This window comes from Gadus morhua, chromosome 17 (assembly GCF_902167405.1).
Source record: "Gadus morhua chromosome 17, gadMor3.0, whole genome shotgun sequence".
In the NCBI taxonomy this organism is placed as follows: Eukaryota; Metazoa; Chordata; class Actinopteri; order Gadiformes; family Gadidae; genus Gadus; species Gadus morhua.
In genome coordinates this window covers 6,720,137-6,738,435 of record NC_044064.1, presented here as the reverse complement: position 1 = coordinate 6,738,435, position 18,299 = coordinate 6,720,137, and the positions used below count along the sequence as shown (strand labels likewise).

At 44.6% G+C, this 18,299-nt stretch overlaps 1 protein-coding gene and 1 non-coding gene across 3 annotated transcripts; both read right to left on the bottom strand.

Annotated features, from left to right (window-relative positions):
* Positions 1–158: 158 nt before the first annotated feature.
* Positions 159–16,746, bottom strand: zgc:158659 (PI3K_p85B and PI3K_rbd domain-containing protein). Of its 2 annotated transcripts, none has more exons than XM_030339029.1 (28): positions 16,432–16,746; positions 14,622–14,746; positions 13,776–13,879; positions 13,513–13,675; positions 12,781–12,990; positions 12,179–12,246; positions 11,934–12,062; positions 11,381–11,434; positions 9,809–9,918; positions 9,345–9,486; positions 9,099–9,184; positions 8,325–8,430; positions 8,001–8,153; positions 7,397–7,522; positions 6,997–7,097; positions 6,570–6,651; positions 4,887–5,051; positions 4,683–4,786; positions 4,089–4,188; positions 3,842–3,913; positions 3,272–3,378; positions 2,957–3,078; positions 2,680–2,758; positions 1,849–2,019; positions 1,600–1,717; positions 1,063–1,214; positions 729–877; positions 159–403 (listed from the first exon to the last, which is right to left on the bottom strand). In XM_030339029.1, the coding sequence occupies exons 2-28, from the start codon at positions 14,704–14,706 to the stop codon at positions 279–281; spliced, it is 3,183 nt and encodes a 1,060-aa protein (XP_030194889.1). In that variant the 5' UTR covers positions 14,707–14,746; positions 16,432–16,746; the 3' UTR covers positions 159–278. The 2 variants fall into 2 exon arrangements, with proteins under 2 accessions (XP_030194889.1, XP_030194890.1); XM_030339030.1 differs by having other exon boundaries at positions 14,622–14,742.
* On the bottom strand, positions 14,808–14,879 carry trnad-guc (transfer RNA aspartic acid (anticodon GUC)). The gene has a single exon. It is a non-coding gene; the product is annotated as a tRNA-Asp (tRNA).
* Positions 16,747–18,299: the final 1,553 nt, after the last annotated feature.

Below are 18,299 nucleotides of genomic sequence, written 5' to 3'. Positions count from 1 at the left end.
TGTCTGTCTGTCTGTCTGTCTGTCTGTCTGTCTGTCTGTCTGTCTGTCTGTCTGTCTGTCTGTCTGTCTGTCTGTCTGTCTGTCTGTCTGTCTGTCTGTCTGTCTGTCTGTCTGTCTGTCTGTCTGTCTGTCTGTCTGTCTGTCTGTCTGTCTGTCTGTCTGTCTGTCTGTCTGTCTGTCTGTCTGTCTGTCTGTCTGTCTGTCTGTCTGTCTGTCTGTCTGTCTGTCTGTCTGTCTGTCTGTCTGTGTGTGTGTGTGTGGATCTATATACACATTAGTTAGTGTTCATTAGGCATGTGTCGGATGGTGTGGAAGATCCAGTCCATTTTGGTGCTCCAGCCTCCATGGTGAGCATCGTTCATCTGCTTGGTAAAATACTCCAATGCCTCCTGCTGGGTCTTCTCTATAGATTGAAAGACAGGTAGAGAGACGGACAGGTAGAGGGTCAGACAGTTAGCGACGGTCGAGTAGAGAGATAGACAGGTATCCAGAGCTAGGGTCTCCCTGAGATAGAGACAGGTAGACGGACAGACATTTAGAGAGACAGGTAGAGAGACAGAAAGGTACCTGAAGCCAGGGTCTTCATGAGGTAGAGACAGGTAGAGAGACAGACAGGTAGACAGACAGGTAGAGGGACAGACACGTATCTAAGGCCACGGTCTTCTTGGAGGTACAGACAGGTGGAGAGACAGACAGGTAGAGGAACAGGTAGAGAAACAGATAGCTACCTAGAGCCAGGGTCTTCCTGAGGTAGGCGATGTCATCAAAGCTCTGCAGTTCAGGCATCCCGCAACCCAGCAGCAGTGAGAAGAGGTTGATGAAGAGACTGGCGTGTTGACGAATGGCCAGGTAAGCTTTGTAGCACATCTCCTGGAACCTGCATTATATAACCATCACATGTACACACATTATACATGGTAGATATAGATGTAAGTGATACAGTTATACATATCAAACCCCCTGATCTCTGTACACTCCTGGTATATAACATATCTATATCTATATGTCCATCTGTCTGTCTGTCTTTCTATTGATAATATAGATATATGGGTCTAGATATACCTGTCAAACTCTTTGGTCTTGGTACACTCCTGGCTGCCCTTGCTGATGACGAGAAGGAAGTCCTGAGTAAGGACGAAGGGAACTCTCTCTCTCTTGTAGCCAAACTTCTTCTTCTTGTGGTCCAGGAAGTGACCAAAGTCTATATGGAACAGCTGGGGCGAGAGAGGTAAGATCCAAGAGAGAGAGAGAGAGAGTAAGATGTCTTAAACCATGCTGAAAAAGATGGGACAGTGTGTATAATGGTGTGTGGTATATAGAGTGTAGTATAAAGTGTGTAGTATAGTGTCTCATAGTACCTGTCCGTTATCTTTCGCCATGATGTTAGAGTTGTGTCAGCATGTGTTATAGTGTGTAGTTTATAGTGTGTAATAGTACCTTACCATTGTCTTTCACTGTAATGTTAGAGTTGTGTCAGTGCCTGTTATATAGTGTGTAGTATATAGTGTGTCGTAGTACCTGTCCGTTGTCTTTCACCATGATGTTAGAGTTGTGTCAGTGCCTGTTATATAGTGTGTAGTATATAGTGTGTCGTAGTACCTGTCCATTGTCTTTCACCATGATGTTAGAGTTGTGTCGGTCTCCGATGCCCAGGATGAAGGTGGCCACGCAGTAACCTGCACACGACCTTGTGAACAGGTCTATAGCTCGGTCATACCTAGACAGACATGGAGGTAGACAGACCGGTTCACAGTTATAGACATGTTCTGGGGAACAGGCCTATAGATCTGTTACATCTGTGAAGAAAGACGGGTGGACGGTCAGGTTGACAGAGAGGCAGGTACGTACGCCTCTCCTCTGTTCTTGTCTTTGATCCAGTGGTGCAGGGTGTTGGAGTTGAACTGCAGCGCCCCCTTCAGGCCGGCCTTGCACTGGATCTGCATGATGGTGTAGCTGTTCCTCACCACCTCTATGAGCCCCACGCAGTCTCCTATAGACAGGCAGCCGTACGGCAACATACTACACACAAATGTGTACTCATTAATATGCATACTACAGTCTCCTACACATACTGTATATCCTATCTATTTCGTCAATTACAGAATATAAAGACAGCCAAATGGCAATGAACCCCCGGTGAGATATTGAGTGGGAGGGATGAAATCATGCATGCGCATTACTGTGGCAGTTAGCCATACCTCCACAATACTTATGCAGGGCTGATAGGAAGTGAAGTTATCTGTGCCTGAAAATATCATACATTCGAAGACACCATAGAGAATTGCCTTTCTTGACAACAATAAAAGGAGCGGAACTCGCAAACCATGTAGTCGATGCAACAATACGTTTTTATTGCATAAAAGTGTAAAGTGCTACCCAAAGTGGTGTGCAAAACGTTTCCAGTCCCATTCAGACCATCCTCAGTGCAAACATACAAAGGTAAAAGACTTCCTTATTTAGACTACGCCTAGTTGGTGGCAGACATGTCAATCAAGAGGTCAGGTAGGTTGACGTGTTGACTAGACATTTTAAAAGGCACCGCTCACCTATTTTCACTTTTCTTGACCACATACATGGCCGAGCTCAAGCCTGAATTCAGGCACCACGCCTGAACTCGATCAGGCCTGCTTATGGAACAAGTCTGCAATACTTCCGGTGCCAGGTGATATGTGTTCTTACCGTAGGTCCAGTCCCTGGTTCTGCCAGATGTTCTCCATGATCTTAATGATCTGCAACGTCAGCATGTCCTGACGTAGGTCTGCACCAGCACACATACCAATAACGTTAAAGCCAGTAGCCATTGATGGTGTTAGAAGAGACTAGAAGAGACCTAGTCCAGTTCCAGCTAGAAGAGAGGGTTCTAGCTGTAACATTATAGGCTAGAAGAGAGGGTTCCAGCTAGAAGAGAGGGTTCTAGCTGGAACCTAGAGACTAGAAGGAAGGGTTCTTGGCGTACCGTCTCCGTTCTTGAAGATGACCTGGTTGTTGGTGAAGAGGAGCTCTGACATGATGTCCGGGTTCTCCCAGTTCAGCCACAGGGGTCTCTTGGCTGACGACATGATCCTGCACTCCTCCAGCCTGCAACACACACACACACACACACACACACACACACACACACACACACACACACACACACACACACACACACACACACACACACACACACACACACACACACACACACACACACACACACACACATTTAGAGTTGGGTCGAGTAAGTGACCTGGTCCGTCAGCTGGTTAGTTGGTTAGTAGTTGGTTAGTACCTGAGGTTGCCTAGCTGGTGGACAGGGTTCAGAGGAGAGATGAATCCTTGCAGGGCATCCATGTAGTCCGGACGGGACATGTGTTCAACCAGGAACTTCATCTGAGTCTGTCAGCCAATCAGAACATAGACAATGTTAGCCATACACAATACAGACGCCGTCAGCCAATCAGAACACAGAGCTAATGATTATATATACAGACAGACAGACGGACAGACAGAGGCAGACAGATAAAGACCGACAGACAGATGCCGACAGACAAGCAGACAGAAAGACAGACATGCAGACAGGTAGACGGACACCAGCAGACAGATACGACTGACGTATGGACAGACAGACATACACAGGTATTCTGAAAGTTAGACAGACAGGCAGCTACACACAAGCAGACAGACAGAAAGATAAAGGTAGACAGATCCACACTTCTATGCACGCACGCACACACACACACACACACACACACACACACACACACACACACACACACACACACACACACACACACACACACACACACACACACACACACACACACACACACACACACACACACACACACACAGATCCTACCTTCTGGGTCTCATCCTTCTTCTCTTGTTTCAGTGTGTCTGTCAGGTTCACAAGTTTATCCATAGCCTCTACCTACACACACACAAACACACACACGCAAACACACACACAAGGTGTAAGATAACTTGCCATTTGTCTCCCCAGTTGTTGGTTATATATCTGACCAGGTGGTAGTTATCTTACTGTTCAGGTGTTGGTTACTTGTGTTACCAGGTGTTAGTTACCTGTCTGACCAGGTGTTAGTTACCTGTCTGTTCAGGTGCTTCAGGTACATCCCACAGGATCTGCAGAACGCTTCAAGGAGCAAACCAAAACGACGCGACACTGTCTTGTTGTGCATTTCTGACCTATTCACACACACGTTCACATACACACACACACACACCCACGAACACAGACACACACAAAATCACAAAAGGCACATTTTCCTCCAGTTAAATCCACAGCTCCTCCTAGCTAAGTTTGAAGTGTCCCTGAGCAGGTCCCCTAACCCTAACCGCTCCCGAACAGCTGGCTGTTTCCTTGCATGGTTGACCCCCCCGCCTGTGAATTAATTTGGGAATGAATAGGTGTTTGAATGTAATCATGTATGGGTGAATGTGTGTATGAATGGGTGAATGTGTGTATGAATGGGTGAATGTGTGCATCAATGTGTGTATGATTAGATAGTGAATGTATGTATGAAAGGTTGAATTTATATGTGTATGAATGTGTGTATGAATGTGTGTATGGATGCGTGAATGAGTGAATGTGAGCGTCTCTTAGCATAATGCAAAGCGGCGCGAGTCGCGGAAGGCTAGAGATGCGCTACGAAGTGTCATAGCGCTGCTGTAATTCTTACTTGAGATGCCAGAAGAAGAAGTGTCCTATCCTCTGATTGGTCAAAGCTTTCTTGATCAGGAAGCGAGCCAGAGGGTTGTCCAGGTACATCTCATACTTCAGTACCTGGAAAATTGGTTGAGAGTTAGGGTAAGGGTCAGGGTACAAGGATGAAGAAGTAGTTTGGTTAGGAAAATGGGTTGGGGTCAGGGGTCAAGGATAGCACCTGGACCAGCTGCAGTAGGTATTGTGACAGCTTGTCGTCACTCAGACCCTGGAGAAGGCAGCGTAGGGCGAACTCTCGGACAACGGGCTCAGGAAAGTTACAGTCCAACAGCTCCAAGGCAGACTCTGGCTGCATCAATGGCCAGTCCTTCAGCAGACAGTACATCTGGAGACAGAGAGACCTTTAGTAACAGTACATCTAGAGAGAGACCTTAGTAACAGTACATCTAGAGAGACCTTTAGTAACAGTACATCTAGAGAGACCTTTAGTAACAGTACATCTAGAGAGAGACCTTTAGTAACAGTACATCTAGAGAGACCTTTAGTAACAGTACATCTAGAGAGAGACCTTTAGTAACAATACATCTAGAGAGCCTTAGTAACAGTACATCTAGAGAGACCTTTAGTAACAGTACATCTAGAGAGAGACCTTTAGTAACAGTACATCTAGAGAGACCTTTAGTAACAGTACATCTAGAGAGACCTTTAGTAACAGTACATCTAGAGAGACCTTTAGTAACAGTACATCTAGAGAGACCTTTAGTAACAGTACATCTAGAGAGACCTTTAGTAACAGTACATCTAGAGAGACCTTTAGTAACAGTACATCTAGAGAGAGACCTTTAGTAACAGTACATCTAGAGAGACCTTTAGTAACAGTACATCTAGAGAGACCTTTAGTAACAGTACATCTAGAGAGAGACCTTTAGTAACAGTACATCTAGAGAGACCTTTAGTAACAGTACATCTAGAGAGAGACCTTTAGTAACAGTACATCTAGAGAGACCTTTAGTAACAGTACATCTAGAGAGACCTTTAGTAAGAGTACATCTAGAGAGAGACCTTTAGTAACAGTACATCTAGAGAGACCTTTAGTAACAGTACATCTAGAGAGAGACCTTTAGTAACAATACATCTAGAGAGCTTTAGTAACAGTACATCTAGAGAGACCTTTAGTAACAGTACATCTAGAGAGAGACCTTTAGTAACAGTACATCTAGAGAGACCTTTAGTAACAGTACATCTAGAGAGAGACCTTTAGTAACAGTACATCTAGAGAGACCTTTAGTAACAGTACATCTAGAGAGACCTTTAGTAACAGTACATCTAGAGAGACATTTAGTAACAGTACATCTAGAGAGACATTTAGTAACAGTACATCTAGAGAGACCTTTAGTAACAGTACATCTAGAGAGACCTTTAGTAACAGTACATCTAGAGAGAGACCTTAGTAACAGTACATCTAGAGAGAGACCTTAGTAACAGTACATCTAGAGAGCCTTAGTAACAGTACATCTAGAGAGACATTTAGTAACAATACATCTAGAGAGACCTTTAGCAAAAGTACATCTAGAGAGACCTTTAGTAACAGTACATCTAGAGAGAGACCTTTAGTAACAGTACATCTAGAGAGACCTTTAGTAACAGTACATCTAGAGAGACCTTTAGTAACAGTACATCTAGAGAGAGACCTTAGTAACAGTACATCTAGAGAGACCTTTAGTAACAGTACATCTAGAGAGACCTTTAGTAACAGTACATCTAGAGAGACCTTTAGTAACAGTACATCTAGAGAGACCTTTAGTAACAGTACACAGTACAGGTGCCGTGTTATACAGGACCAGATGTACTGCAGACAGACAGGTAAAAAATACAGGCAGACTGTTATACAGTAGAGACAGACCTGTGAGACTTCGTCTCTGGAGTTCCACTTGACAGACAGCAGCAGTTTGGGGAGGGACTCTGGGATATTAACACAGTAGTGTCTGGAGAGAGAGAGAGAGAGAGAGAGAGAGAGAGAGAGAGAGAGAGAGAGAGAGAGAGAGAGAGAGAATATTAACCTTAATGTCTATAGAAAGAAAGAGGGAAGGGGAGTTGTAGCCTAGAGAAAGAAAAGCGGGTAGAGAGACTAATAACCTTAATATCTAAAGAGGAAGAGAGACAGGGAGAGAGAGTAATAACCTTAATATCTAAAGAGGAAGAGAGACAGGGAGAGAGAGTAATAACCTTAATATCGAAAGAGTAGATATTAGTAGTAGTAGTCGGTAGGCTAAAGAGAGGGATGCTGGTAGAGAGACTAATAGCCGTGATATCTAAAGAGAGTCTCTGACCTGTGTCTCCAGAGGAAGTCCTTCTCCTGCTCTGAGAGTTCATACAGCGGGTCTTTAGAGCACAGACTCTGGAGCTGCTCCACCTCGGCTGCGGACACACTCTGTAGTATAAAGACACACACATAAATATATACATACACATATACATACATACATGTGTACATAAATGGATGAAGAATCGGATGTGAATATGGTGTGTCATCTCCTTGATTCTATCCGTTACAATATATTATATTAGCCTATATTGTTGTAATATATAATCAGACAAATAGTAGCCTATATTTTCTGAGAGTGAATGCAGATGCCGACGTGAACGGATACACACATGGAAGGCGTAATAAAGACAGTATATATATATATATATCATATGTCATACAGATTAATAATCCGTATTCTGTACCAGACAGTAGGTGAGGCCCAGCTCTCTGCTGATGGTCCAGTTGGCATGTTCTTCAATCTGTTGGTCGTCTGGAAATACAACCGTCTGGTTGAACCAGCAGAACTCCAACTCCACACAGGGAGTCTCCTGGAGGGGCAGGGGGGGGAGAGAGAGAGAGAGAGAGAGAGAGAGAGAGAGAGAGAGAGAGAGAGAGAGAGAGAGAGAGAGAGAGAGAGAGAGAGAAAGAGAGAGAGAGAGAGAGGGAGGGAGGGAGGGGGGGGAGAGAGAGAGGGAGAGAGAGAGAGAGAGAGAGAGAGGGAGAGAGAAGACGAGGGGGAAGAGGAGGAGGGGAGAGGGAGGAGGAGAGAGAGAGAGAGATAGAGAGAGAGAGAAGACGAGGGGGAAGAGGAGGAGGCAGAGAGAGGAGAGTGGGAGAGGGAGGGAGAGGAGAGAGGAGAGAGAGAGAGAGAAAGAGAAGGAGGAAGAGATGGAGAGATTAGGAGGAGGAGGAGGGAAAGGAGAAAGAGAGCAAGTAGAGAGAGGAGGGAGAGGAGGGGGAGATGTTATTGCATAATGTGTGCAGATGTTCACTAAGCTCAGTGGTTGGTGATGTTCAAATAAACACCTTGTTGGGGTTGGAACCAGCGACTCCGATGGGGTTGAGCAGGTCCTCCAGGCCGTGGGGAACTGGCCACAGACTCAGAGCCACCTTCCCACTCACCATCGTGTCCTTATAGTCAAACAGATTCACATTGCCCCACGCTAGAGGACAATGCTCCTAGGGAGACAGACAGGGCGAGAAAAACATCAGTGCTACTGGTAGATCTACATGTTACTATCATTATTAATATGAGTCATTCTTATAGGCATTAGTAGATCTAGGGGTTCGGGGGCAACCGTCCTTCTAAACTACAACACAACACCTTGTTAACATCTCCTTGTTTCCCACCTCCTTAGCTCCTTTCCTTCCCTTCACAGAGCAGATGGAGAGACAGAGTCTGGCTGAGCGAGGGATATCAGCCATGTAGATATCATAGGACAGCCACTCATTCCACCTGGGGGTGAAATAGAAACACAGAGACGCAGACGATATAGAGAGAGACATAGAGAGGCATAAAATACAGAGAGAATGAAAGAGAGAGAGACAGAGAGAGGCATAAGATACAGAGAGAATGGAAGAGAGAGAGACAGAGAGAGGCATACGATACAGAGAGAATGAAAGAGAGAGAGACAGAGAGAGGCATAAGATACAGAGAGAATGGAAGAGAGAGAGACAGAGAGAGGCATAAGATACAGAGAGAATGAAAGAGAGAGAGACAGAGAGAGGCATAAGATACAGAGAGAATGGAAGAGAGAGAGACAGAGAGAGGCATAAGATACAGAGAGAATGGAAGAGAGAGAGACAGAGAGAGGCATAAGATACAGAGAGAATGAAAGAGAGAGAGACAGAGAGAGGCATAAGATACAGAGAGAATGAAATAGAGAGAGACAGAGAGAAAGAGAGAGTAAGGGAGAGTGAGTGAGACAGTGAGAGAAGCAAGCAAGGTTATGTGATGGCTTAGTTATTTTCAGTTAGGTAAATAAACGAGTGTTTTAGGGTGTGTGTGTTTGTGTTCCCTAGGTTGAGAACAAAGGACCCCCTGTGTGTGTGTGTGTGTGTGTGTGTGTGTGTGTGTGTGTGTGTGTGTGTGTGTGTGTGTGTGTGTGTGTGTGTGTGTGTTACCTGGGGTTAGAGCAAGGGACCCTTTGTGTGTTGACGTTGTCACAAAGTGGTTCTCCACCGTGATAAATACCGGTCCTGACATAGATCTACAAACACACAAAGACACACACACACACACGCGCACACACACACACACACACACACACACACATACAAACAAGTCGACAGGAGGGTTAGCTGAGGGCTAGCTCTGTTTTAGCTCAGTGCTAGCCATGTTGAGCTGCCGCAGGGTAAGGGTCGGGCTACCTTGTCGATGTCTCGGATGTTGACGTTAACATAGGTGGCGCAGAGCAGCCGGACCCTCAGCAGGTTGTTGAAGGCCCACAGACTCCTGGGAGGAGAGGTAGGGTCTCCCCCTGGACATGGGGACGGCTGGGGGGTCCTGCGACTATGAATGACCAACACATAACATTACCATTATACTCACCACAACAATAATATAACCATTATCATCACATTATTAATAACTTAAACCGTTAGAACCACTGCAAGAGCTGATGGGCTGTAGCATGGCATGCAGAAGCCTGACGCTGGAAGCTGATTGGCTTGTTTACCTGTAGCAGTGCATGACAAAGCCTGACGCTGGCAGCTGATTGGCTGCTTTACCCGTACGAGGGCATGACAAAGCCTGACGCTGGAAGCTGATTGGCTGGTTTACCTGTAGCAGTGCATGACAAAGCCTGACGCTGGAAGCTGATTGGCTGGTTTACCTGTACGAGGGCATGACAAAGCCCGACTCTGGCAGCTGGGAGTACAGGCTCTCCTTGGAGACCAGCATCAGGTGAGGAAGACGACCCACAGTTATACAGGACCGGATGTACTGCAGACAGACAGGTAGACATACAGGTAAACTGTTGCACAGGACCTGATGTACTGCAGACAGACAGGTAGACATACAGGTAAACTGTTGCACAGGACCTGATGTACTGCAGACAGACAGGTAGACATACAGGTAAACTGTTGCACAGGACCTGATGTACTGCAGACAGACAGGTAGACAATCATTATAATGACTGTTTTACAGGACATGATGTAATGCAGACAGACAGGTAGACAAACAGGTGCCGTGTTATACAGGACCAGATGCACTGCAGACAGACAGGTAGACATACAGGCAGATTGTTATACAGTACCTGATGTACTGCAGACAGACAGGTAGACAGACAGGTGGACTTATATACAGGACCTTATGTACTGCAGACAGGAAGGTAGACAGACAGGTAGACTGTTATACAGGGTGTGATGTAATGCAGATAGACAGGTAGACAGTTAAACATGGCCTGATGTACAACAGGAAGACAGTTAGACAGACAGGTCGAAGGTTAAACAGGACCTGTGGTACTGCAGACAGACAGGTGGACATTAAAGTATACTGTTATACAAGACCTGATGTACTGAGACAAACTGACAGAGAAGAAGACAGACATCACAGACAGTGATGTCTGTCTTCTTCTCTGTCAGTTTGTCAGTTGGTCGGTCGCGAATGATTCGGTCAGAACAAACGAATCCCGAAGGTGAACGACGAGAACTGATTCCCACAACTAGAGAACTGATTATTTTTCAACAAAAATGTCGTCACGTAAATAAAATATACAAACAAACAGAGCTTCGTCTCCCCGCGACCTTATATTGATTGAGTCTAAAACGTTCTCATCGATTCAGCCAATGACAGCAGATACCAATCGCGTTGCCATGGCCCATGGGTAAACAAATCATAAGGCACCACCACACAAGTTAACTAACGATCGCTGTAGGCTTCAATATCATGAAAGCACATTATGTTTTATTTTTATTTTGTACTACATCACAATTGCATGATTTAATAAAGTATTGTTTTTACATACCATTACGAGTCTTGTTTGGTCTAGTTGCTAACGTGCTTCACTGCTTATTAGCACTACTTGGAAGACGCCATTTAATTCTTACTGCACCGCATTATGCATTAAGGATATTTATGCAGAAAAAAGGCACGTATGTGCTTTATATATATGCTTAATATTTACACTTAACCTGGGTAATTTCACCAGAACATTAGAAAGTAGTAGGCCTCATGCATGTTGATTAACATTTATTCCATAATTTCCGATTTCCTGGCAAATGACGTAACAGACCATCTGAACGAATCAAACTAACGAATCAAACGAACGAATCAAATGAATGAATCAAACAAACAAATTGTGATAGTGAAGGGAACTGAAAGAACTGATTCCCGGAAAAGAATCGTTTTGCCCATCCCTATTATGCATACAGAGAGACTGGCAGAACAACAAATGGTTTCCTACCTTGTACTGACTTAGAGGGTACTTCTCCAAGAGATACTCGTCGCATCCACACACCTAGAGACAGACCGGCAGACAGGTAGAGAGACAAACAGGTAGACACAGACGAGCAGAAAAAACAGAGACAGAGAGACAGACAGACCATCAGTATCAGTGTTTCCCCCAAAAAATGTCTTAGTCAAGTTGGTGTCTCCGTTTCAATTCCGTTCAAAAAGCTTTATGGCATGACCCCTGTTACTAATGCATTATTTATCTTTATGTTTTCTTTCCCTAGGAGAGTTTTCTTTTTTTGTTAATGCATAATAATTAATAAGAAGTTATAAAAAAATAAATAATAAAAGGTGGCCGCCTTAACAACACACACACACACACACACACACACACACAGACAGACAGACAGACAGACAGACAGACAGACAGACAGACAGACAGACAGACAGACAGACAGACAGACAGACAGACAGACAGACAGAGACACAGAGACAGACAGACAGACAGACAGACAGACAGACAGACAGACAGACAGACAGACAGACAGACAGACAGACAGACAGACCTTCAGTATGTACTGTCCCTGGTACTCCAGGACACACAGTCTCAGCTGCTGGGCTGACAGGTGCATGGAGCGAGTCTTCTTCCTGATAGACTCCGCTATCAGCTGCTCTGGCAGACTGTCGTGGCTCACCTACAAACACACACACACACACACACGTGTATATCTACGTAAATATATGCACACACAAACATGTACATCATAGGCAAGCAAAGTGCTCTGCCACAGATTTAACAGTGTAGCATTACCTTCAGAGTGTATTTCTGTTTAGAGTTGGATGGACTAACAATCACCCAGATGGTGACCATTAGCCTTCCTGCAGACAGAGAGGAAGATTAGCTATAGAACATAGAACCATAACCATAGAGCCATAGAAGAGAGAGGATTAACCATAGAACATAGAACCATAACCATAGAGCCATAGAAGAGAGAGGATTAACCATAGAACATAGAACCATAACCAAAGAATCATAGAAGAGAGAGAATTAACCATAGAACATAGAACCATAACCATAGAAGAGAGAGGATTAACCATAGAACATAGAACCATTACCATAGAGCCATAGAAGAGAGGATTAACCATATAACATAGAACCATTACCATAGAATCATAGAAGAGAGAGGATTAACCATAGAACCTTAACAATAGAATCATTGAAGAGAGAGGATTTATCATATAACAGTGAACCATTAACATATAATCATTAAAGAGAGGGGATTAATCATATAACAGATAACCATACCAACAGAGCAATAGAAGAGAGAGGATAAATCATGGAACTTCTAGAACATTAAGTTAGGAAAGGAGGGAGAGATTTGAGGGGCGGAGGTGTCTACGTTAGGCTTATACCCTTGTCCAGTTTGTAGTAGATGTGTTGGGGTAGTTCGGGGGAGGACTCCACGTTGGGGGGGTACACGTAGAGGGCCAGGCTAGGAGCCCCCCCGGCCTCCCGCTCCTCCATGGCCTCTCTGCACACGCTCAGTATTGACCGACGGAAGTCCTGCACCTCCGGGTCCTTCACCAGCTCAAACTCACACACAGGCATCCCGATGGCAAAACCTGCACGCACGCACGCACGCACGCACGCACACGCACACACACACACACATACACACACACAGGTTAGTACTATATTCCAGCTCAAATTAAAACAGGCTACCCTCTATATACCAACTTGCTGCCAGTGCTTTAATAGCTACATTCTTCTAAAAAGGGAATGAAACAAATGACTTCTAGGAAAACATTGGAACCCGAGACCAGACTACACTCTCGCTTTAGGAGAGTTGACGGGACCTGTTGGCATAATGCCTCTCTGAGTCAGGACGAATGTCTCTGTAACAAAACAGGAAACCCGGCATAACTCCACCCCTGGCACTTCATGGCGTCCGACACTCTTCCCCCAGAATTTGGGGGAAGAGCATTGTCGAACTTCCAAGATCGCTATGTTACAGGTGTGTGTGTGTGTGTGTGTGTGTGTGTGTGTGTGTGTGTGTGTGTGTGTGTGTGTGTGTGTGTGTGTGTGTGTGTGTGTGTGTGTGTGTGTGTGTGTGTGTTTGCCAACATGCATGTCTGTGTTCGGACCTATCTCCCTGTTGAGGATCTTCTCCTCCCGGTTCCCCAGGGGCTCGATGACCTTGAGGATGGGGTGGAAGAGGCGGAGGTCACACAGACGCCGCGCCTCGTCGTAAAACTCCTCCCTCTCCGCCTCCTGGGTCACACCCACAAAGATGTAGCACGACTCCTCCTGACCAATCACACAACAGAATCAGGTAGGGGATCACACCACCAGCCAATCAGTGTGTATTAATCCCTGCAGTAGATGGTAGATTGGGGTGCATCATTACCTGAAGGAGATGGTAGAGAGGATACTTCCTGGCTTCAGTAAAGAGTTGCTGTTTGATGTTGGCCAGAGGGGCCTCTCGTAGACATTCCAGACTCACCAGCATTCCTATGATACGGGATAAACGGTTGTCTCTGAAATCCCCTCTGCACTCAGTAGGATAGCGCTACAATCAATCCTGTAACATTGACACGCAACCTTCGCAACTCACTCGTCGTTACGTTAAGCCTGCCCATCGACTCTATACACGATGTGATTGGCCTGACCAGAGTTTGGTTTTTCCAGCTTGCGAGCTCACGGCGAGTTGCTAGATTCCCCAGGCTGCAAATTAAATTTGCTGCCGCAAGGGGCATCTAGATTTGTAGGCTATGATGGGATAACATTCTGATCCATTGTGGACATTTTCCAGACCGTTTGGGTTCATACACAGAGAGCGCATAGGCACTAAAGCACAAGGGGGCACTAAAGCGTTTGCAAACACGAATACACATGAACCAAATCCAGAAACTGAAATGCAAGGCCGAGTTCCTCTGGATACATTGAAAAAGTAATAAATATACATTATGATAAAGATGTTGCAAAATCACTGAAATGCACTGCTGAAAAGCGGTTGATGTATCGCAACCAACTGAAAATCGTTTTTGGATTTTGCCGGGTGCACGTATTTTATTTTAGTCTCTGGCTGTCTGACACAAAACAAAACACTACGCATAATTCCTAATTCCTGTTCGATCAGCGATGACTTGGCACAAACCCACGCGGGGACGTGGGTTTGCAATGCTAAGCTCTAATACGGACGCGGTCTTTGCACCCTTAGAGTATTACGAGTATAGAAGGAGTGTTAGGTTACCGTTGGGGAGGCAGCAGTCCACCAGGATGCGTGGGGGCATGAGGTGGAGCCCCCACAGCTCCCCGGATGATGGCTTCGGGACCATGGCAACCCCCAATGAATGTTCTCCACCTTCAGCTTTCTACCTACAGACAGACAGACAGATGATAAATACTGATCCCAAAAAAAAAAAAAAAAAAAGAACTCCTCCCCGTCGGGGAATTGAACCCCGGTCTCCCGCGTGACAGGCGGGGATACTGACCACTATACTAACGAGGAGCTGTGTGGGGAGCAGACACATTCACGGACTGTATATTTAATTTCTAATTCTTTCCGGTTCCTTAATGAGGTGCCCCTATCCTTTCTAACCCCTACCTGCTCTTAAATTACCCGTCTCTATACTTTCTAACCCCTACCTGCTCTTTAATTCCCTTTCTCTATACTTTCTAACCCCTACCTGCTCTTTAATTCCCTTTCTCTATACTTTTTTACCCCTTCCTGCTCATTCATGACCTGTTTCTGCACCTAAAAGACTTGTCTCTGTACTGTCTAACCCCTACCGTCTTCTTATTGACCTGTCTCTATATTCACAGTTTAACTCCTACCTCCTCTTTAATTGCCTATCTCTGTATTCAATATATATTACCTACTCTATGACCCGTTTCTATACTGTCTAACCCCTGCATGCTGACTTGTCTCTGTATTCACTGCCTAACCATTACCTGTCCCTTAACGAAGTCCAGTGTTTCCCCCAGAAAATGTCTTAGTCAAGGCGGTCAAGGAGCGGGGGGGGGTCTCCGTTTCAATTCCATTCAAAAAGACTTATGGCACGACCATTGTTGGCACGACCAGTATTACTGATGCATAATTGATCTTTATTTCTTACACCTGATGGAAGTACGTTTTCTTTCCCTACGAGAGTTTTCTACTTTGTTAATGCATAATAATTAAAAAATATTTATAAAAAATAAATAAATAAAAAGTTTTTTTTTTTTATATATAAACATAGGTAGTCAAGGTGGGGCCCTATTGTTGTTAAGGCCACCTTAAGAACACAGTACTGGGGGAAACACTGAAGTCTATTTACTGTCTAACCCTATCTTCTTAATAAGCCGTCCCTTTACTTCCCTACCCCTTACTGCTCTTCGATGACACATATTCACTTTCTAACACAGGGATAATCAAATGATGGCCCACAGGTCAAATCTGGCACCTGGGATACTTTCTTGTGGCCCCTGGAACACATGCCATATCACAGCATATTTCCTTTTAATTATATAGATATATTAACGATTAAAAATGTAAATGTGTTCACCTTTATGCTTTCATGTTTAAATTAGTCAAGTGAATTACAGACAGTATATATAACTATATGCCAAATTATTTCTATATCTATTCATAACTATATACCACATTATTTATTAAAATATTAACCAAAACAGAATCACAACGGGTTTCGTTTTCCATGAGCTCAGACTAGGATATGGTCTCCATGACAACAGGAGCATCGCGATCACTACGGGTTGACTCCAAAAGAGAGGGTTAGAGCGAGTAAAGAGAGAGGGGGGGTTAAAGGATTAAAGAAAGCGAGGGTCAGGGGGGTAAGGAGACAGAGGGTTAGAGGAGTGATGAGAAAGGGGGTTAACGGAAGAGGAGTAAAGATAGAGGGTTAGAGGAGTTTAAAGGGGGGGGGGGGTTAAGAGAGAGCGAGGGTTAGATGATAATAGTTGGGAGTAACGTGATAGATGGGTAAAACGAGCGAGTAAAGAGAGGGAGGGTAAGAGGAGTAATGAGAGGGTAAATAAAAGAGATAAAGGAACTGCTCACTCACCTGGGCCCGCGACAACGGCTCCGTCAAGCGAGTGCCCCCCGTAGCCCAGCTGCAAAGCAGCTAGAGCCCGGGTCATCAGCCGCTCCTACCGGTCCCGGTCCTAACGGTCCGTCAGCCAAACCGAACCGTTCTCCCGCGATCCAGACCGAGAGGGCCACACCGGGGCGACCCGCGCGAGGTTGTCAGATCGGATGGAAGGTTCGTCAGCGATGCACCGCGAGCTGTCACTGTCTCACTTGGTCACTGTGACTACCGGCAGTCAGTTGTTCATCTCTTGCGACGACGGGGCGCGTGAGAGCAGCCAGGAGAACAATGGGGGTGGGGGGGGCATCCTGTCAGTCACCTCTTAAAGGGGTCGCGTCGCCCACTCACAAGCAGTGCTCTTTATTATAATTATATTACAAATAATTATAATATTCATGGGAATATTCAATATTATTGTGAACAGATATTATTATTTATGGTATCTATATTATTAGCATAATAGTGCTAGTGTTAATAATTATGATCTAAATATATACTTACAAATAATGGCATCCCAATTCTTATCATATAAATTACATGCATTGCATTGTAATAATAATTCATATAATATGAATATATTAATATGAATGGTATCTATTATAAATGTCGAAATATTTAGACACAAAGGAGATTTATCGGGAACCCTAATCCAGTTTTTGAAAGAACAGATTTACCCCTCCCCACACAAACATATGCACACAAACACACAATCTAAAGGATTACATTCAGGATTCAATCGTTGTTGTTTTCACTAACCTGCTGTTCACCGTGTGTCTGTAGGTCTTTTTGTCTGTTTACTGAACTGCTGTTCTGTTATGTCATGTGTTTTATCATTTTTACGGAGACTGCTTACTGTGCGTTTGTGTTTATTCTGTTTACTATGCTGTGCATACTATGTGTGTTTTGTGGGTTATACTGTTTACTGATGTACTGTTGTATTCTACCTTCACTGAGGTGCTGTTCACTCTGTTTTATTCTGTTTACTGAAGAGCTGTTCACCCTGTGTGTTTCATTCCATTTGTGTATTTTACGTGTGTGTCTGCGTTTTCTGTGCAGATGTGTATTTTCTATGTGTTTACGTTCAGCTGTTTCGGATGTGTTGGTGTGTTTTGTGTGTCCGTGTTCCTGTATGTCGGTGTGTATGGGACTTCCTGTCTGTGTCGATAGTTTGTTTTTCAATGGAGACTTCCTTTTCCTTCTTTTCTTTCCCTTTCTCTATTCATCATAAAAGAAAGCTGTTAGGTTTGACGTGAACGGGTGTGTATCAGATGGTTTAGACCAGGAACATCAGGTGGTGGATACCTGTATACCATCTTACCAGAAACGTTGACTATTTTACTGTATCAAACTAGATGCTGAGAACAGGACCTCCAGGTGATGGTAACCTGTAGAGTAGAAAAACTTACAAGCCATTTTGACTATTAACCAGATCAAGCTAGATGTTTAGAACAGGATTTCCAGCTGATGGTTACTTGAACAGTAGACTAACTTAACAGACATGTTGACTATTAAGACCAAACTAGATGTCAAGATCAGGCCCTCCAGGGGATGGTTACCTGTCGAGTAGACTCAATTACCGGACACAAATGTATGTATGTTTGTGTGTGACTGTGACTGTGTGTGTCTGTTTGTCTCCAAAGGGAACCAGGGTGGAGGGTCTTAAGCCATTGTTCATCTTTTCCTGTTGTTTAAACCTTGTGGACAAGCCTGTGTGTGTGTGTGTGTGTGTGTGTGTGTGTGTGTGTGTGTGTGTGTGTGTGTGTGTGTGTGTGTGTGTGTGTGTGTGTGTGTGTGTGTGTGTGTGTGTTTGGGAGTGAGCCAGTGAGTCACTGTTTTTGGATATC